The sequence below is a fragment of the Sebastes fasciatus genome, chromosome 10 (assembly GCF_043250625.1).
Source record: "Sebastes fasciatus isolate fSebFas1 chromosome 10, fSebFas1.pri, whole genome shotgun sequence".
NCBI lineage: Eukaryota > Metazoa > Chordata > Actinopteri > Perciformes > Sebastidae > Sebastes > Sebastes fasciatus.
Window position 1 is genome coordinate 9327046 of NC_133804.1, and position 22408 is coordinate 9349453.

A 22408-nucleotide genomic window follows, 5' to 3' on the forward strand; every position below is an offset into this window, starting at 1 on the left:
GCGACAGAGTGCGTGCAAGACGTCAACAAGACGTCAACAACGCGGACGTACATAATGCTCCAAGCAAAGAAGCAAAGGAGTAATAAGATGTTTGTAACTTCAGAGTATAAGAGTATAAACACCACAAAAACACGCAAATTGAGGCTATATTTGCGGAATACTTTTGAGGTATTAACTGAAATTGATAAGTCCTGTTAATCATATAAAGTGGCACACAATTGTGCTCAAATATCTAGAGCTATAGGCTGCTTTACATAATAAACTATAAAACGATCCTTGTGCATGAGTATAAACGCTACAAAACACGCAAATTAGGATATATTTGTGGAATACTTTTGAAGTATTAACTGCACTAAATTGATAAGTCCTGTTAGTCACACATATATATCTAGAGCTATAGGCTACTTTACATAATAAACTAGATTGCATTGATTTTCCACCACAATTAGCAAGAATTATCAGGCTATTTTACTGATCACAGCACCGATAGAAAAGAAGTCAAGTCAAGTCAAATTTATTTCTATAGCACATTTAAAACAACATGAGCTGACCAAAGTGCTTTACAGACATAGGCAGAATAAAAACAGGTCAACAGAGCAGACAACAAAATCTCACACATCCACAGACAGAGACCAGGATAAAATCCATGAGTAAAAGACTGTTATAATGAGCATTATAAAAGGCCAAGTAAAAACCTTAACTAATACATTCAGATTCAGGTTGATGTTGAATCTGCATGTTATCATTCCAGAAAATTATGTATATCCGCCATCCAACCTGATTTTCAATGGCGGCAAATGAGAAAAAAAAAACAATTGTTATATGCAGTATAGGCCTACTGTAAGCAGACAAACCTGTACAGGAAAGATAAGGCCTTCATCTGCAGGTAGTGCATTGTGTCTCGGTTGGTTACTATGACTTTCCACTGACCTTTAAATCTATGAGCTATTTTTTTCTCATCCCTTTTGATACAAGGTCTGAGTTATAATAAACATATATTTGCAGTCATTTGTAATTTACTGGTAATTAAGATCTTTGATTAAGTGTTAAAAGGACAGATCAAGAATACCCTTAATGTAACAATGATGCTGCCTTCAAGTGCTGTCGGATTTATTAGCTTCATAAGAGCACATGCAGATAAGGCGGTGCTTTTCATGGTTTGAGAGGCTTGATTGTGAAAGTGACTTTTCCACTGTTATATAATATGTTTTTCTTGGTCTGTTTGAATATGTATATATATTTCTGTGTGTTCTATCTCTACCCAGTTTTTAACCTAAATGTGCATTTTCTCTTGATTTTTACCATTAGAGCATAACATGCATATACTGTTAGTATGACACTTGATTCATAGACTTAAACAATGCCCAACTTAAATATTTTTGTTAAATATGGTTTTGGCCATGTAACTTGTTATGTTATGTTAATAAGCTTATAGCTTATTTGTAATTTGTAAATTGTACATTTTTATTATTTTATTCTAACGTTTTTATCTATTCTTTTATCTATTCTTTTGTTTTTATCCATTCTTTTGTTATTATATTGTACTGTTTGTCTCGCACCAAAAATGCCAAAGAAAATTCCTAGTGTATACCTCTTACACCTGGCAATAAACACCATTCTGATTCTGATTCTGATTCTGATTCTGAAGAGTCGGATGGATGCACCTTTTGAGGTGCCTTGAACGCAGCAAGAGAGTGACAGGAGAGAGAGAGAGAGAGAGAGAGAGAGGTTGTGTGTGTGTGTGTGTGTGTGTGTGTGTGTGTGAGAGAGAGAGAGAGAGAGAGAGAGAGAAAGAGAGAGAGGGGGGCGGGATGTCAGGGAATTGGCAAGGAATTTCAAGAAATGTTAGGTGGTCTATAAATATGATTTATGCAGCTACAACACTATCAGTTGTCTGGTTTTTGCAGCCAGACCGATAGGCTACTTTGTGGAAAGGATGCAAATGTATTAATATACACACCAGCGCCATCATAGACAATGCTTGTGTATATACCCGCCCGTTTAGCATACATACAATTGAAACGGTGGGCGGATGTGCTGTATACACACGCCATGGAGGAGGAGCCCAGATGGTGTTGAGGCATCATGGCAGTTGAGTTATTTTCTTCTTTTTTCTTTCCTTTTCCTCATAACAAAATAAAATGATATGAAATATGGATACAGCAAAATGGAGAGAAAAATAATTTAAAGAATGAAAAAAATAAAAATAAAAAATAAATAAATAAACAAACAAATAAATAAATAAAGAAAGAAAACTTTAAAAAAAGCCAACATAACTGAACAAGATCAATATCATGTGACTGTGTATAGTGTGTGCTCTTGAGAGGGTTGGTGGGGGTGGCTGGCTGTCAGTCAGGGTGCAAATCAAATAAAGGCAAGATTAAAAACAATAAGATATATCAATATCACATGCAATACTACTTTTTACATTGTCATTTGCAATATCACTGTTCATTGTGTGCAATATTAATGTCCAACATGTGCAGTATTACTTATTTTTCTGTTTGTTAGCTTACTTTACCTTTTTTATTTTACCTATCTTATCTTATTTACTCATTTTACTAAATGTATCTTTACTTAATTGTTATTCTATTAGGCACTGGTGCTAGAAATAGTACTTTTTAAATTTTATACACTTGAACTTGTTGTAATTTTGTTGTATTTTTGAGCAATCTCTGGCACAAGAATTTCCTTCGGGATTAATAAAGTTCTATATTACCTTATCTTATAAAATAAAATAAAATAAATATAAATAGTAGATAGATAGATAGAAGACACACGCCATATTTTCGTAAATTCGTGAGCTTGGTTTGATAGCTCAGGGCTTATGCCCTTTTCTATCCATAGGCAGTTATCGTTGGAGGGAGGAGAGAGGAGATGGAGGAGGAGCCAAGTTGGTGTTGAGGCATCATCATGGCCCATGCCTGGCCAGTTGAAGAGTTTTTTTTCCGTTTTTTTTCTTGTTTTTTTCCTCTTTATGTATATCTACATATATCTATAGAAATAGATATATAGATATCTATATATATATATTTTCCCCCTTCCTTCTCTTCTTTCCTTTTTTCTCTTCCCTTTCCTCGTAACAAAATAAAATAAAATGAAATATGGATAAAACAAAATGGAGAGAAAAATAAATTAAAGACAGAATTTTTTTTTTATTTAATTAATTAATAAACAAATAAATAGATAAAGAACACTTAAAAAAGCCAACATAACTGGGCAAGATCAATATCATGTGACTGTGTGTGTGCGCTTGAGAGGAGGTGGGGGTGGCCGGCTGTCAGGTCAGTGTGCAAATCAAATTAAGGCAAGATTAAAAAAGAATAAGATAAAATAAAGTAAAATAAATATAAATATGTAGATAGATAGAGGACCTTGTTATATATATTTATATAGATTGTATGGGGGGCGTGGCCAGTGGAACCGGGCTCAGCCTCATGACAAAATAAAATAAAATGAAATATGGATAAAACAAAATTGAGAGAAAAATAAATTAAATAAAGAAATAAAAATAAATAAACAAATTAATAAAGAAATAAAGAAAGAAAACTTTTAAAAAGCCAACATAACTTGGCAAAGATCAATATCATGTGACTGTGTATAGTGTGTGCGCTTGAGAGGGGTGGTGGGGGTGGCTGGCTGGTCAGTCAGGGTGCAAACCAAATTAAGGCAAGATTAAAAAGAATAAGATATATCAATATCATGTGCAATACTACTTTTTACATTCTCATGTGCAATATCACTGTTCATTGTGTGCAATATTAATGTCCAACATGTGCAATATTACTTATTTTTCTGTTTGTAGCCTACTTTACCTTTTTTATTTTACTTATCTTATCTTATTTACTAATTTTACTAAATGTATCTTACTTAATTGTTATTCTATTAGGCACTGGTGCTAGAAATAGTACTTTTTTTATTTTATACACTTGTATTTTATACACTTGAACTTGTTGTAATTTTGTTGTATTTCTTAGCAATCTCTGGCACAAGAATTTCCTTCAGGATTAATAAAGTTCTATATTATCTTATATTATAAAGTAAAATAAATATAAATAGGTAGATAGATAGAAGACACGCGCCATATCTCGACCCTCGTTATATATATTTATATATTGTATGGGGGGTGTGGCCAGTGAAACCGGGCTCAGCCTCATAACAAAATAAAAGAAAATGAAATAAGGATAAAAGAAAATGGAGAGAAAAATAAATTAAAGAAAGAAAAAAATAATACATAAATACACAAAGAAATAAAGAAATAAATACAGAAAACTTAAAAAAAAAAAGCCAACATAACTGGGCAAGATCAAAAAGCAGCAGAAAGCATTTCGCACGATTGAACTTGTATAACCGGCGTGACAATAAACATCTTGAATCTTGAATGTTGAGATAGATAGAAGACACACGCCATATCTCGACCTCGTTATATATATTTCCATATTGTACGGGGGGCGTGGCCAGTGGAACCGGGCTCAGCCAATGGCGTGCCAGCGGCGGGATGTGGGCGTGTCCTCCGGTTAGGGAGCAGAAGTTGAACAGCTAGCCGAGGCAGAGCTGTAGAAAGGCAGATAGAGAGAGAGCAGAGCCAGCGGCCCTCTTCAGGAGGGGAGGGGGGCTTATTATAACAAATATATACACACATGTGTGAACTGTACGGCCGCACGATAGCTCACATGTGGATAACAGTAATTTTAGAAAAGCATCCAACCTCGGCTTTTACATTTAAAATGCCTATTTTACTTTTCCTGTTAGACACGTCCGCCTCTATGAATCAGCGCACTTATTTGGGTACGACGTATCTGGACGTTGCTAAAGGCGCGGTTGAGGTCTTTATGAAGGTAAAGAATGATTTTACCCCGACTTTTTTTCAGCAAGCACCCTTTGGAGAGCTTAGGGTATCCGTGGGCCACGACGGTCGACATTAATATATGTTGTTTTTGGCTTTCTTTTTGTTGACAGCTGCGTGCCCGAGACCCGGCTAGTAGAGGCGACAGGTACATGCTAGTTACATTCGATGATCCACCATACGGAGTGAAGGTAATTAGACACTGATAAACATCTCTTTTTTTACATTTAAACAGTCGAAACGTGTTTTTTTTTAAGTGAAACTTTATTGTCCTTCTGGTTTTTGTAGTCATTGTCCCGGTTGGCGACACAAAACGGCTATTTTGTTGCTCCAAATAACCGCAGAGCCCCGGAGAGCTGCACACTGCCTCCGACCGTCCAGCGGACATTTTGCTTTTGTGTTGAGAAAAGGTCTCGGGCGTTGAGATGGAGGCGGGGAGATTTATTATCGCCTGTGACGTCGCGGTTTTTTTAAAAATACAGCGTCCTGATTGGTCAAAGAGCCCGCCAATCATCCTCAGCTCCTCCCCTCGCATCATCCACGCATTCCCATTGGCCAGTCAGCCTGAAGGGGCTGGAAGTTGATAAGCCCCTCTCTTCATCATGAGCTTTTCTTTTCTTTTTTTTTTTTTAATGTGAGTTCGCTAGAAGAAAATTATCATTATTCATATGATAATTATTTGTCATACCGATACTATGAGCATTAATGGACCCAGAATACTAACACTCTTACAAACAAACATACAAGCTGTGAATCACTGCAATCATCACTGCAATCATTACAGGGGTTTCATGTCTGCAAAGCTATATCCTCACGAGTAATCAAATGACTCTGGCACACACATATCTCTCTGAGCTTTTCATGACCCAATAAAATGCAATCCTTAGTACCCACACATAAAAAACCCCTGAAGTCCCTGATCTGCTTCAGTGGCTGGTCTGTAGTAGGAATCTCTTGGCTTGTGTAACTGTCTACAAACAACACCCTACTATTCTCAACACAATATGCATTGCTGTACTTACTCCACCACGTGTCATGAATACTTGAAGGCATATAGAATAGTTTGCTCTCCTTGTAAAAGTCTTTTTGTTTTGTTTGCATGCCGCATGGCCACATTACAAAATGCCAGAGCATACTCTTTATTTGTAACTGTCTACAAACAACACCCTGCTATTCTCAACACAATATGCATTGTTGTATTTACTCCACCACGTCTCATGAATACTTGAAGGCATATAAAATAGTTTGCTTTCCTTGTAAAAGTCTTTTTGTGTTTTGTTTGCATGCCTCATGGCCACATTACAAAATGCCAGTATAAGAGTATTGTGTGCAAGACAAAGGGTACTTGTAACGACTACTTAATTACATATATCTTGTTTTTATAATACACTCGAAAATGATGTCAACAGTCCAACAGCTGCAGCTTTCTTTTTAAGCAGCACCAGACCAGAAGCCACACTATTACAGTCCATCTCATGATAACTGAATACAAACTATATAATAATATAGTCTAATACGTTACACTCTTTTTTTTTTAACTGTCTACAAATAACACCCTGCTATTCTCAACACAATATGCATTGCTGTACTTATCCACCACGTGTCATTAATACTTGAAGGCATATAGTATAGTTTGCTTTCCTTCGTAAAGTCTTTTTTGTTTTGTTTGCATGCCTCATGGCCAAAATTACAAAATGCCAGAGTGGGGAAGTAATTGATTAATTCATCTTTAATAGCAGTAGCTGGTGAGATGTTTAGAAGATAGATGCAGAGGCATACATACAGAGTATTGTGTGCAAGACAAAGGATACATGTAATGACTACTTAATTCTGTTTATCATGTTTTTATAATACACTCGAAAATGATGTCACCAGTCAAACAGCTGCAGCTTTCTTTTTAAGGAGCACCAGACCAGAAGCCACACTATTACAGTCTATCTCATGATAACTGAATACAAACTATATAACAATATAGTCTAATATGTTACACTCTTAGGGATACACGTCTAATTATCATACAAGCAAGGAAGATATCAGTATAACTCTTTTTAGATAAGCAAAGTCATTTTTAAGAGTAGCTACTTCCCTTTTTTCAAACACTTTTATTGCAATATATTTCGTGTACTTTTGACACAGGTTGTGCAAGAAGCATAATAACTGTCAGACTATATGAGGCTCTTTATTGACCTCCACAAGGATCATTTTGAGCTCAGCTCTTAAAACATCATTGCATACTTTTTATACTGCTACAGTAGGCCTCTGTGTTTAGGACTGGGGTCATGAGAAATGTTATGAGTGCCATGCCATTGCTGTCATTCATGTGCTGCTTCCTACTTCACTCATTGACCTTGCAGTATTCGCCAAGTCCAGATCAGTGCTTCACGCGTACCACTGATATAGTCTTGTGTGCAACATTTCAGCCCAATAATCCAAGAAGTGCTATTCACTACTAAAGTCTGTCCTCATCAACTCCTATTCCTTCAGCTCTTCCTCTCTTTGTCTCCATTGTCTTCTCCTTTGTTGTTTCTGCCTGCTTTGTGCACCGAGGATTATGATGAAAGGACAAGGTTATTCTGAATGGGTCTACTCTGATTGCACAGTTACAGAGAGGCAATACATTGTTGATGTAGAGGGAGAGAGAGGAGGTTGGTTGAGAGGAAAATAGAAATATTCTGTAGTCTGAATTATTGAGTGCAAACTATGCCTTACATATCTACTGGCCTACACAAGGACCTATGTCTGGGTATTTTTCTTACACCCACGTGAATGTGTTTCCTCAGTGTTGCCTCAGCTGCCCAGTGATGACGTTTGTATGACTGCGTAACATTTATCTAACGTCATTCATGGAACACTCTGAGCTTTCCTTGAAATTCCTCTAAATTCAGGGTTTTGGATGAATGCCACATGATAATCCAAAAATCTACCCACTGGCCTGATTCAGAGCATACATGTAGACACTGGTGCTTCATCTCTCTCTCTCTCCGTGTCTTCAGCCTCTCCCCCTCCCTCTCCTGATAGAGGAAGTGGTAAGCTTGCAGGTCATCCTTAGATTAAGCATGAAGCTGCAGTAGTAAGGTACTTGACCCCACTGGAGGAAAGTCCAAAAGCAGTTACGCTCCCACATCCCCGTCCTGTGGGAGTATATCTCCCTCACAGAGGACAAGCGACAGTGGGAAGTGTATTTCTGGATGCTTGTCATGTATGAAATTAGACTCTTTCTTAAACAGCGCCATCCAGCTCAAATGTTGGCCTGAATTTCAGCAATATTATCTTCCATTTCCAGATCTTGACATAAGCTGATCTCATTTTATGGTTACTGTTATGTCATGCTGCACAGAATCAATGGGTTGCTAAGATATAAAGTCATTTTACCAAAGGTGGCAGTTGTATGCTTGACATGATTCAGTGAGCGGTTGTCAGTGAACAAAAGTTGATGTTCTGTTTTTCTTTGTAATTACATAGTATGGGTATCTGTGGGTGTGGATCTATTTTGGATTGTGGCTGTTCATCATACACTGTAACTTCAGGCCTCCTCTGCTACTCAGTTGTAAAGCTGTCTGCTGTGCAATCCATTCAGCACGCTGTCCATGTGTGTATTTCAGGCCGGCTGGAAGGAGAACCACGCCACCTTCATGTGCGAGCTGAAGAACCTGCAGGCATCCGGGCTGACTACATTAGGCCACGCTCTCCGCACAGCCTTCGACCTGCTCAACCTCAACCGCCTCGTCTCAGGCATCGACAACTACGGACAGGTGTGTTGACGCCAACATCCTATTAAGCATTTCTTTGGCAGCAGTTGATAACTAGTTAATCAGTACCAGCCGCGACAGCGACGCTGGTATTGTTTTCACCCTGTGAGCCTGTGTGTGTGTGTCATCATCTGATGAAATGTGGTCCTGCAGACACATGTAGCGGGAACTACCACAGAGGCGGTTTGGAGTACTTTGCCAAGTGTTAACCGGTACTTTGCCAAGTGTTTATATGTCTGCCTGTTGACAGATTTTGTCACCGCAATAGCGTCACAACCGTGCAAGATGCAGTCACGAAACTTTACAGGTGTGTAGTTGAGATCAAAATGAGGGCCGTGTTCGAAGATGAGTGTGGTCCGAGCAAGGGCGCTGGAAGTAGGGGGGCAGAAAGTTTTACGCCCTTGGCCTGATTTGGCGTTGCGGCTGGTGTGATCCTATCGCAAGATGGTTTCTAGTCTAAATTGTTTTTCAAGCAAAGATACCAAATATTGACTTTTCACATTTTTCACTATTTCCTGACATTTTGTAGACCATGCGTTTAAAGTACCAGTGTGTAACATTTAGGGGGATCTATTGGCAGAAATGGAATATAATATTAATAAGTATGTTTTCTTTAGTGTATATTATCGCCTGATAATAAGAAGAATTGTTGTATTTTCGTTACCTTAGAATGAGCCGTTCCTATCTACATGGAGTCCGCCATGTTGCACCGCCATGTTTCAACAGTAGCCCAAAACGCACAAACCAAACACTGTTAATGTTTCCTGCTAGGGCCAGAGTTGATAACGTTACTCGTTGCCGTCGCCGCTCTCTCTCTCTTGCTTCAACACTCACTTCTCACCTCTGCTCCAAATGACCTACCTTACTCTTACAACAACCGACTGTAGAGAGGGCCATTCACGTTTTTGCGTCGGCTACCATAGCTCACTTACACGCTTGGCAAACATGGGAGAGGCTCACTGCTAGATTGTGCCAGATCTAACACACTGTTCCTTTAATAGACTAACTGAGAAAATACTACTGCAAAATTATCAATCATGAAAACATTTTTAGTTGCAGCCCTAATTTTAATCATTACGCATTTACACATCAAATACTATGACTGTATAAAAAACTAATTAATCTGTCTTTTTATTTTTGGTTGTGATTGTAAAGATGACATTAGATACACATTTAACACTTGATACACAATGATTGACAATGATACAGTGGCGTGCCACATTTAGTGGTGGAGCGGTTGTTTTAATGAAAACGATTAATAATTTAGGGTACGTGATCGTTAAGAATATGTATTGGCTTTTTTGTTTTTGCCTTGGATAGAAATAGATTCCACAAGACAAAATTAGCTTTGACATACTGGCTAGTAATTAAGTGTAAAACAAGGCTTTTCTGATACAGCCAACGTATACAGTATATGTGGACGTTTCCTCAGTGAATGAAGGGTTCGATAATGATTGTAGCAAAGTTTTCAGCTGGTCTTTCTTTATTCCTTTACCTTGAAGGGAAGTGGAGAATATTGATTTTTGATTGCGGCTTAATCCACTCCGTCTCCCTCAGTTACCATAGCGCTGTCATCAGCTCCTCACACACATCGTTTCTGCAAACCCCTGCTTGAAGGCAGAGGAAGATTACTACGCTCAAGTAGTGCCACAAGTTCTGTGCATCGGGTGTGTGTGAATCTACTTATGCATTCGGTGTGTGTTTGAATTAGACAAGGCTGACCCCTACAACAAAGTGGTGGAGGTTTCTGTCCTTAATGAGTAACACAAGGACATTCTGCAGCTTACAGATGCATTCTGACACAAGGCAAAGATTACAAGCTGCAACACACTGTTCATATTAGTATTCAAGAGGTTATTGGAGGTGTGAAGCTACAGTAACACCACACTAACTACTGTGTTTAAGTGGAGCTCTGTTGAAATAGCACACCTGTATTTTGCCATTACTGCAGTTCCATTTTATGTTTTAGGAGAATCTTTTTGAGACACACAGAACAGTGTACAGAAAATAAAGCAGACTAGTGAGAATAAATTGGGTCACTGTCTGCTTGAACTTGGATTTAATTGCTGATTGTTACTGTTTCCGTCTCAGGGCCGTAACCCCTTCTTCCTCGAACCATCTGTGATCATCACTATCACTGATGGGAACAAGCTTACACACAGCTCTGGGGTGCCAGATGAGGTGAGATCACAAACAAATGCAGCAGTGGTACTTTGTACCGTGTAGTAATGCAATCTGTTCAGACTGTGTAATGAAATAAATGGTAATGGGTTTGTAAAACTGTGCAAATGCTGACCCGTGGCAGTTTTCATACCTTTATAAACTCATCATCCTTTTCTTTCTTTACTCTGTCTGCTGCGTAGCTGCACCTGCCTCTGAACTCTCCACTGGCAGGCAGTGAGCTGACCAAGGAGCCCTTTCGCTGGGACCAGCGGCTGTTTGCGTTGGTACTGAGGCTGCCAGGAGCAGCCACACCAGACACTGAGCAGCTCGGTAGCGTCCCCACGGATGAGTCTGCCATCACCCAGATGTGTGAAGTCACCGGAGGTTTGACATTTTTTTTACTTTGGCACCCCGACATGGGTCCTGTATTCACACCATCATTTATTTTAAGAATCATTGTGCGTATGTGCTCATGATAAACGGGCAGGAAGCGTCACTGCAACCTGTTTCAGCTTCTCCTCCCTGGTAGGCGCTACAGAACTCTTTACGTCAAAACAACCAGACACAAGAACCGTTTCCTCCCTCAGGCCGTCACTCTGATGAACACGTAATCAGTCATACACTGTCAATAACCCCCTAACACCAAATATCCGCTCCTGCCATTATAGATTATAATTTACAGTCTTTAATGCACATTATTTTGTAAAATGTACATTTCATCTATCACCTTATGTACATATTGTAATATTTACATATCATCTATCACTGTAAATATAAATCCTACTCACTGTTCATGCAGTATATAGACATCTTCACATGTACATACTGTACTGTATCATCCAGTCCATGTATATCCATCCAGTATTTATTTTTTTGCACTATTTATATTGTTTACAACTTCCAGAGCACTTGACTTGTATAAAGACATTTTATTTTTATTATTGTATTCTTATTTTATTGTTGGTCATTGCTGTTCCTAGCTGTTATTCATATTTTGTGTAAGTACATTGAGAGAGCTTCATAAAACCGAAGTCAAATTCCATGTATGTATATACAAAATAAACCTGATTCTGATCATTTATTCTATTATATATGCTGATTGTGCCTCCTGTTTTTCTCTCAGGGCGATCGTACTGTGTGCGGACACAGAGGATGTTGAACCAGTGTCTGGAGTCTCTGGTCCAGAAGGTTCAAAGTGGTGTTGTCATTAATTTTGAGAAGACAGGCCCAGATCCGCCTCTCGTTGGGGAAGGTGAGTGGAACACTGAATGGACAACTTTACCTTAATGCAAATCCTGCCCTCATAATTGTTATGAAGAATCTTGCAAACATGTATGGACATAAAAAAAGCAGTCATTACATTTTTATATACACAAAATGTTTCACTACTCAAGAGCCAAGTCACGCGCACAAAACGTGAGTTTCTGAGCACATCATCTAATCACATTTCATACAGTAAGTTAGAGCAAAGATACTGTGGGCAGTAAAACAGGTGAAAGCAGAAGAGATTCTTCTTATCTTGGATCATCACAGTGCAGTTTTACACTAAAAGGAGAACTGAGTGCATTTTCTAGATCAGCCACACATAGAGGAGTATAAAGAATGTGACCTTGTAAAGAAATGTTCTGAGATTATTTGACTCACACATCATTTTACTGGTAAAAGGAGAGATTCAAAGTTATATGTATTTGTTTAAAAAAATCTTTTAAAATATGAAATGAAAGCTTATTCATATCCGTGACTCAGGGCTTTTTTGACACCAGTTATTCCCAAATTCAAATTTGTGTTTGTTATTTGGTTGAGAAATGTGTTCTTCCTTGTATCATATTTGTTTGTTTTACAGACAACTCAGTGGAGTCAAGTCGTCTTGTGTCGTCCTTCAGCCAACAGCCGTGGCACAGTTGCCATAAACTCATCTACGTGCGGCCGAACCCAAAGACGGGGGTTCCAGTCGGGCATTGGCCCATACCAGAGTCCTTCTGGCCGGACCAGAATTCTCCAACCCTGGTGAGCAGAGAGGCTTAAAATATCCCAGCCGCACCTTTAGTGTGTCATTCTGCAGGTTACCTCTTAAAGAACTATGTTTTACACAAACTTTCTCTTTCACCTTGTCTGTGGCCCTGTTCAGACCTGGCATTAACATGCATCCTGAGTGCTCGGATCACAGTGTGGTGGACAGCTTAAATACATCTGTTCACACCTGGCATTAAAATGCCTCTCCACATGCGTGAGTGACCACATGTGATCGGATCTCACTTCCTCGCTCTATGTGCAAATAAACACTTAGTAAACACATGGCTAATACAGCAGACATGACTTAATATTACATGAATGTCAGTAGTAATAGCCTACATTGTGAATTTAGGTACATTTTATTAACATAAACGTATAAGGTTATTGTACCAGTGGTCCCCGGGGACCTCCGTGCCACCGACACCGCTGCCTTTGCCAGGCAACTGTGGGGTACAGAGCTTAAGAGAGCCGGGGATGAGAGCTGGCGGGCGGGCGGGCGTCAGCTCCGTGCAAAGCACCGGAACAAAAACACTGACACATCTCCGACAGCATGATAATAATGTCCTTCTCGTGCCTAGTCTGATAGTCTGTTGACTATGTAGCCCATAGATAGGATATATTTTAATAAAATACAGTCGTACAGACAGAATACAGTAAAGCACAGAGGCCGTTTCCATGCTGCGAGGTAGACGAGCAGTGAGCCCCCGCAGATCCCAGCGGGACGTCAGTTGAGTAGGCGGTCCTTAATGTGGCGCAGGACACATTCGCGTACACACTGCTAAAAGAATGTAGCCATACGTGGCCCAGACCACCTCTGAATGTGGTCTGAGCGATCGGATCTCAATGCGTCCTCAATGTGTCTTGAGTGCGTACACACCTGTACTTAGAGCTGTCCCCTTGTGATCCAATCATTCAGGATTCATATTATTACCAGGTCTGAACAGAGCCTGTCTTACTTTTCTGTCTTTCTCTCGTTTATTGGCAGTCCTGTTTTTCTCCGACTAATATTAGTCAGTAATTTTGACTTACAGCCAATATAATCAATTATCCAACTCTGCAAAATCCTGTGATCTCTATTATCTGTTGCTCTTGCAAAGACACCACATTGGTACATACCACAGATAAGTATGTCTAACAACTTCATCTACTGCTCCCAGCCGCCTCGCACTGCACATCCCGTGGTGCGTTTCTCTTGTGTGGACTGTGAGCCCATGGTGATCGACAAGCTTCCCTTTGACAAGTACGAACTGGAGCCATCTCCGCTCACCCAATACATTTTGGAAAGGAAATCTCCGCACATGTGCTGGCAGGTACGGTCGATATTATTGACACACACCCATCAGCTCTGTTGGCTTGTTTCCACCGTCTCTGTTGTTGCCTCCGGGACTGAAAACCAGAATAATGAGGTTGCTAGCTTTATTTAGAAATATCCTTTCACCTTTTGATGAAGGAATTTTGTAATGAGCCTCACTCATGAAGCTTGGTCAAGTTTAATTTTGAAGCTCGATAACCAAAATGATATGTGACTTCATGATTTTCCTGTGTTGCCCTCAGGTGTTTGTTAACAGCAGCGGGAAGCAAAATGACCTGGGACAGCCATTTGGCTACCTTAAAGCCAGCACCAATCTCACCTGTGTCAACCTTTTTGTCATGCCTTACAACTTCCCAATGCTTCTTCCTCTCCTCGGTAAGACATATGGCAGGAAACCTTTCTTTAAAATTGGCCTCAAAACTTCTGGGTCAGTGCGTCTGAGCTGATATTAAATTTAAAAAGCTTTCCTTTTCTGGGTCACTTCATCATCTGCAATCTTTTTCCCCCCCAATCACCTTTACTGTAGCTAAAAACATAATTAACACATCACAAGTAACTTTTAACAGAGCAACTTCATAAACAGTTAATCTTTTAATGGGGTATTTAGAGGGATTCATTGTAGTTTATGTTTTGATGCTCGTTTTAGACTCACCACCTGAATATGAATGTGTGTGCAACAGTCTGAGGTGCAGGTGGATGGCTGACCGGTCTCTGATCCAGAAGGCTAAAACTGTATTCTCCTCCTTTCTTTGTCTCCTTCCAGATGATTTGTTTAAAGTGCACAAACTAAAACCAAACCTCAAGTGGCGACAGTCTTTTGAGATGTACCTGAAGACAATGCCTCCATACTTCCTCTTGGTAAACCAACGCTACGTCTCTGTCACCTTTTAGTAAAAGTCCAGTACATGGATTTAAATTGTTTCTGCATGTAACTAACATCCACAATTTCCTCTTGCCATCTTCTGACAGCCCTTAAAAAAGGCGTTGAGGATGATGGGTGCACCTAATCTTATTGCAGACACCATGGACTGTGGCCTGAGTTACAGTGTTATCTCTTACCTGAAGAAGCTCAGCCAGCAGGTAAAGACTTTGACATTGTCACCCAAACACGAGGAAAACAAAATCCTCTACTTTGTTCTATTATGTGATAGAGGAGTTATAGAATGTTTATACCATTTATATTAATATAAACTGTCAATTGATTGAAATATTTAATCGAGATTAATCACACATTTTTTATCTGTTCAAAATTAATTCTAAATGGAGATTTGTCAAGTATTTAATACTCTTATCAACATGGGAGTGGACAAATATGATTGCTTTATGCAAATATATGTATATATTTATTATTGGAAATCAATTAACAACAGAAAACAATGACAAATATTGTCCAGAAACCCTCACAGGTACTGCATTTAGCATAAAAAATATGCTCAAATCATAACATGGCAAACTCAAGCCCAACAGGCAACAACAACTGTCAGTATACTGACTTGACTATGACTTGCCCCAAACTGTATGTGATTATCATAAAGTTGGCATGTCCGTAAATGGGAGACTCCTGGGTACCCATAGAACTTACAATTTTTTCATTCACATATCTTGAGGTCAGAGGTCAAGGGACCCCTTTGAAAATGGCCATGCCAGTTTTTCCTCACCAAATTTAAGTTTAGAGCGTTATTTAGCCTCATTCACAACAAGCTAGTATGAAATATTATGTCTAAGTATGAAATTATTCATATAAAAGACTCAAAAGAATCCACATAGTAAAATGTACCTCACAATGCTTGGATGTGTCTCTAAACGCTCTAAACGCTCTAAACGCTCTAAATGCTCTAAACAATATTCCTGTTTTGTTGCTATAAAGGCAAAGATGGAATCAGATCGTCTAATTGTGTCCGTGGGGAAGAAGGCTCCCCAAGAAACCGGCATAAAGGTGAAGAACCACTCCAACTCTCTCTCTCTGGCCCACCGGCGGGACTTTAAGCAGTTGCTGCAGGGCATCACCGGGGAGGGGCCCCTTCGCCTGGTGGACATGAACTTTAAAGAGTTTGCTGGCTTCCAGATCGCCCTGCTCAACAAGGTAGTTTTCTGAAAAGCACGACATACTTTGTGTTCATTGGAAATTTACAGTAAAAACAGGGCAAGTGCAACGTTTGGTGGTTTTTTTCTGACTAGATATGCTGGTTGTGTTCACAGGATCTAAAACCTCAAGCTTATCGAAATGCCTACGACATCCCGAGACGGAACCTTCTGGATCAACTCACCCGGATGCGCTCCAATTTGCTGCGGACGTCACAAAAACTGATCCGAGGGCAAGACGAAGGTATAAAATCCCACCAATCAGGAAAAAATCTAGAAAAAATGTAACAAAGTTATTTTATTTTTAATTGAATTCTTTCGTCCGGCCCCCCGTCTTGACGATGTCCTGATGAAAACACTGCTCAAAGTCAAGTTTTACAATTAATTGCAATCTTAAAATAGTCATTGGTAGTAGGGTCCAGAACCTCAGTTATGTGACCATATTCTGGCTAAGATGTTTTGATGATTGATTTGACTTCTAAAGACCTTTTATAAAAAGTTAAGCCAGCTCCTCCCAAAAATCACGGGATTATTTTGCCAGAGGACTAAATCCAAGATGGCTGCTGGTGCCATCTTGAAAAATTAACTTTTGAACCAAAACACCTAGAATCATGTATGAAGACACTTTTTCGTGTAAGTTGACCACGAATATTACGATTCTGACGTCAGTTTGGCGTTATATCATTTTGACCCAGAAATCCAAGATGGCCACCATCCATTAGAGCGAAACATTTTATTTTTGAAAGGAAAGATGTTTTTCAGTGAAAATTGTCAATTAAAGACACCTTCTACAGTACATTTGACTTTTTAAACTATTTTAATATTTTTTTCTGGTTGATTATGACATTACATTAGTAGAAGAGGACCAGATCTGGGTAGAAGATGGCCAGTGTACCAACCAAGTTATATTTGTTTAAATCTTTGTGTATTTTACATCATTCTAAAGGTAATGTCATAATCTACTAGAATAAATGATCTGGTCTTATTCTATCCAGATCTGGTCTTATTCTAACCAGATCTAGTTGTCTTCTACTAATGTAATGTCATGATCTACCAGAATAAATGATCAATTATAGTTTAAAAAGTGAAATGTACTTTAGATGGTGTCTATTATAGATTATATCTTTCCGAGGGACCCGGGCGGTAATTTTTTTATTAAAAGGTCCATAGAAGTCAAATCAATCATCAAAACATCTTAGCCAGAGAATGGTCACAGAATTGAGGTTCTGCACTTTACTAAGGTGACTTTGCATTTTACACATATACTGTATGCAAAAGAATCTATCTCTTGATCTAAATTGTATCAAGCAGATCCAATTAAAACTCATTTTCAATGATTTGTCCAAAGGCTGCTCTGAGACGTGTGCAGTTGGCAGCAGCCATTTAATGAACATGAATGATACACGCCAAAAGAAAAAAAATATATTATATATCTGTATTATAAAGTGTTTTTTGTTAATGCTAATAAGATTTCCTGTGGTTGTTAGACTATCTGCACAGTATCCCAGTGGCTCAGATGGGAAACTATCAGGAGTACCTAAAAATGATGACGTCTCCTTTGAGAGAGATCGACCCCGACCAACCTAAACGCATGCACACATTTGGGAATCCTTTCAAGCAGGATAAGAAGGTAAAAATATATCCACGCAAATTACTGGTCGGTAAACTTTACCTATGCACGATGTGCTTTTTAAGAGATATATTCATTCTTTAATGTTGTGTTTTCCCGTATGTTTATCTCAGGGGATGATGATCGATGAGGCGGATGAGTTTGTAGCGGGCCCTCAAAGTAAGAAAAGAGGAATTTCCAACGATTCCAACTCGAGTACCACTATGAAGAGAAGGCGGAGCATGTCCCCGTTACTACGGCGGCCACAGACTCCACCAGCTAGCACCAACCATGTGGTGGCGGGAAAGAGTGCAGTAGGGGTTCAAGCGCAGCAGAACCCCCTCAAAGCCATCCCACAGCACAAAGGTAAGATTAATGCCTGGTTCAGACTGCACAATATGTTTGTCGGTTACGATGGTCACTATGTCCGATTAGGTGATAGAGAGAGTCATAAATTCTTGCCGTGACTTGGCCAAGAGACATGACGGACTACACGTCGGTCCCCGACCAATCATCGTTGTTGGTCTTTCACAACGTGCGTGATGTCATCAGGAAGGAAGCCTGATGCTGATGTCAGTAGCGTACTCACGGGGTTGCTGAAGTGCCTCTGCTATTTTATGCCAGCTTTTTTATTTTGTTCACTCTGTCGTGGTAGTCCCTCGAGGAAACATCAAAAAGGCTGGAGTGATGTTGCAATAGCTCTCCACAAATCTTTCCTCCATTTCACAATTCCACCTCACCGCACCAACATCATTCTTCTTTCGCTTCTCTATCGTTTACAGTTGTGCGCGCTTGCGCAGCAGATCGCTCTGTGCTCCTGGCCAAAGTCATGGCTGTGACGGAACACGTTGTGGAAGGCAAAAAAAATCAAACAGACTAGACTTTCTGTCGGTACGTCGTGAGGCATCCCAGACGCGGCGTCAGTTGTTGTCTACTATGACACACTACACAAGATAAAACGATCGGTTGTTGTGCACGACACTCATTGTTGTTCCCGATCCGAGGAGACACTCTATGATGGCCGTGTCAGGCTATAATCGAGCTGATGTCATGGAGTCTAAACCAACTATAAGATATACTTAGACGTGATATAACATGAGAGTTATATTGTATGTGCAACTATGAGGATTTGGTTGGAAAATGTTGCACAAATGGCATTGAATAGTACTTTAAAATTATTATTTGTTGTCCCTACAGAAGTGGACGGCAACAACGTGGTGGTCGCTGACAGTAACGGTGACGGGGTTCTTGAGTCTGAGTCTGAGTCTGAGTCTGAGTCTGAGTTGGGGGAGATCTGGCCCGCTGAGATGGACCCTGTAGCAGAGAGCGCATCTCCACTGAGCCTAGAAGAGAAGGCCGGGCTGGGAGTAGCAGATCCAGTTGAGGACATCGACATGACGGAGGAAGATGGGAAGATAGGACTAGTGGAAGATAGTCTAGATGAGCAGCCGCTCGAGGAGAGACACAACTGTGACCGACTGAGTCCACTGAGCCAGCTAGAGGACACTGAAGCTGACCCTGCAGTGCTTGACACCATATTCATAGCCCCACTAGATGGCAGCCACGCAGAGCTGAGGAGTCAGGTCATCAAGGAGGTCCGCAAACCTGGGCGAAGTGAGTATGAGCCAGTGCAGCGTATCACGTTACATTCATTGTTATTCTAATCTGATAACGTTAGTGTCATATTGGGAACATTCCGCTGTCTCTTCATTACCGTCCGTGTTTCTTCTCAGACTATGACGCAATACTCGGTCTACTGCAGCAGGTGAAAGGACCAGTTAATGTTCAAAGGTACTTCATCCAACATGCAATCAAAGAGGCTGTCAGGTAAGGACAATGACTCATGTTAGACTTAGTAGTATAGGAGTTAAAGCATCACAATAACTCTGTCTGACACAGGACATGCCTGTTAAGACCTGTGTCACTGCAGTCACATTATACTGTAGATTTAGTGTCCGTAAAGCTAGGGTTGGTAATCTTAAGAAACTAGCAAGAGTACGCTAGATTAAAACAAATTATCCAAGCAAAAAACCCACCCAATGTTGCTGCTAGTTGCAAGTAGCTAGCAGCATTAGCTCAAGAAGAAGAAGAAGAAAGGCACTTTATTAAAGAAGTCACTATATCTTGTGAGAAAGTCAGCAACACTGATAGTCCGTCCTTTCAGGCCTCCCTCCAAAGCCACTCCCCCAAAATGATCATAATGAACGTAAACAACGAACATGGCTATTGTAGCGTTATTACTATTACTGGTTTGTTTAAAGTAGAAGTTTGGATAGATGTTTCAACTTCTTCTCTTTATGCTGTTCCCGTCTATGAGGGGCATGGGATTGTTTTTCCCCCAAAAGGGGGCATGGTCATGTGAGCCAACTCTGGATGACGTGTTGCCGGTTTGATGTATTGCAGTCCTGCGACAGCCGCCAGATTTTTTTTCTCTTTTTTTGACAGAGTAATTGATTTATTGATTGCTGTAGAAGATTGTAGAAGATTACCAACTCTAACATTAAAGCAGTTTCACCTACATGAATCTCCTCTTGCTTCTTTTTGTTTTCCAGCTTCTTTCTAACTTCCTTTGTCTCTCTGACAGGTTCAAGAAGCGGGTACTGATCCAGCAGCTGGAGGTGTCCCTCGCTGAGTTGGAGGAGAAGCAAGCAGCGTCCTCACAGCTTCCCAATGATCACGGCAGTTAGTGATGAACCAGATTTGCTTTGTTACAAGAAAAAGGGAATGAAGCTCCTATTTCGTCGACCGTTTCACCACCATTAAAAGAGACGTCCTTGTTGACGAGCCTCAAAAAGACAAATTGAGGAACTGGAGGGGGGAAAGGACAAATGCACTGATAGCAGATGCTCCCACTGTCCCTGTGCTGTTACATCACATCCTGTTAGAGGCGGAGGGTGAGGGGTTTAACTGGCCTTCAGGACGGATCCACCGAGGATGAGGAAAGAGACTAAGTATAATCCTCTTCATATTGACAGATGCCTTAAACATCCATATGGCATTGTTCAGTAGACACACACACAGGCACGCACTCCGTTAGACAGATACACAATAAGCCATCAGATCCTCAAATGGCCGTGCAAGGGATACACAGGCACATTCCTGATATTGTTATTCTCCTAAAACAGACCTTTCTTCAGCTGGTCTGAAAAGGGTTTGTGAGACTGCAACCATTTTTTTCTATTAGTTATAATATGTTGTGCATTCATGTGGATTTATGGCTAACGGGAGAAATCCGGTCCTCCCAGGTTCACCTCGTATATCAGCAGAAAAGATGCACTGATGTTTTATTTTTCACCAAACTCACACTGTAATCTAATGTTTTCCTCACCATATCAGCTGATACAGATATGCATTATTATTAGGGGCGGGCGATATGGATAAAATCTACGAGCGAATATATATAGTTTATGTTGATGTATCGTCAATTTCCAGGAAATTCAGTTGAGAAAGATAAAATACCCAGATGTTAATTTTTGGCGAATCCAGTCGATAAAATACCTGACTGTATATTTTGTCATATCGCCCATCCCTAACTAGCATCTTTCAGTCTGATAGGCTAAAAAAAAACGGATTAACCTGATTAATTGGGTTTTAAATTTGGGTCCATTTTGTTACTAATTTGACAGATGTATCGACGAAGCGCCTGGAAACAAACTTCACACGCTAGTGCTTTTTAAAGATGAAATGGATGAACACCAACAGTATATAATATAGATGTATCAGTGTTTTGGACTGGACATGGACCATGAGATACTTTAGCATTATTATCCTGTTACCTGCCATTACAGCAATAGAACATGAGTTCAGTTAATGCAGCTGTTGGTTTCCGTTTAGAGTTTACTCCTCCAACCCCTCCTCCCCCAACACACACACACACACACACACACACACACACACACACACACACACACACACACACACACACACACACACACACACACACACACACACACACACACACACACACACACACACACACACACACACACACACACACACACACACACCACACACACACCACACACACACACACACACACACACACACACACACAGTCTGGTAAATCTTCCTCCACAAACACTCCATTGATTCCCAGAATTACTTCTTTATTCGAAGGAATTCTGCATCTGTCCAGGCTCAGTCCACTGTTGTGGATTTTAACAGCTGGTAATCTGCCCTCTGCCGCTTTTTACATAAACCCAAGTTAGCGCTCCTTTGTTTTCCTTGTTTTTATGACAGATGTACACTACTTTTTAATGTTCATATGGAATATAGATTATTTTTGTGAATTTGTTTATTTCAGAGTATAAGAAATATTTTGAATGAAATGTTTAAAGCCAATTTTGTAAACTGTTAAATACATATATAAAACGGAAAGTTTTATGAACCTTTTTTTTACAAAACAAAAAATAAACCAGTTACAATGGTATCTCCAGTTGTGTTTGTATTTTACTTTTTAAGTTACTTCTAATAGCCTACAATGCCAAGAGTTGTACATTTTGCATGTATCTGAATCATTTCAGAGGCCTGAGTAGATCAAATTATTCAGACATTCATGAGAAAAAAGCAAAACAAAGACTAAAGTCTGAAATAATAAACATTTTGTCTAGCAGAAATGTTTTACTTCTGCTTTT

The 22408-nt window shown here is 39.8% G+C and overlaps 1 protein-coding gene across 1 annotated transcript; it reads left to right on the forward strand.

The window, feature by feature from the left end:
• Positions 1–4535: 4535 nt before the first annotated feature.
• ints6l (integrator complex subunit 6 like) lies at positions 4536–22203 on the forward strand. Its single transcript, XM_074647918.1, has 18 exons — positions 4536–4838; positions 4960–5037; positions 8449–8598; positions 10687–10776; positions 10959–11142; positions 11882–12010; positions 12602–12765; positions 13929–14081; positions 14326–14458; positions 14847–14941; positions 15053–15163; positions 15951–16166; positions 16283–16409; positions 17653–17795; positions 17909–18140; positions 18972–19388; positions 19508–19601; positions 20359–22203. Exons 1-18 carry the CDS (start codon positions 4641–4643, stop codon positions 20459–20461), a joined length of 2817 nt encoding a protein of 938 aa, XP_074504019.1. The 5' UTR covers positions 4536–4640; the 3' UTR covers positions 20462–22203.
• Positions 22204–22408: the final 205 nt, after the last annotated feature.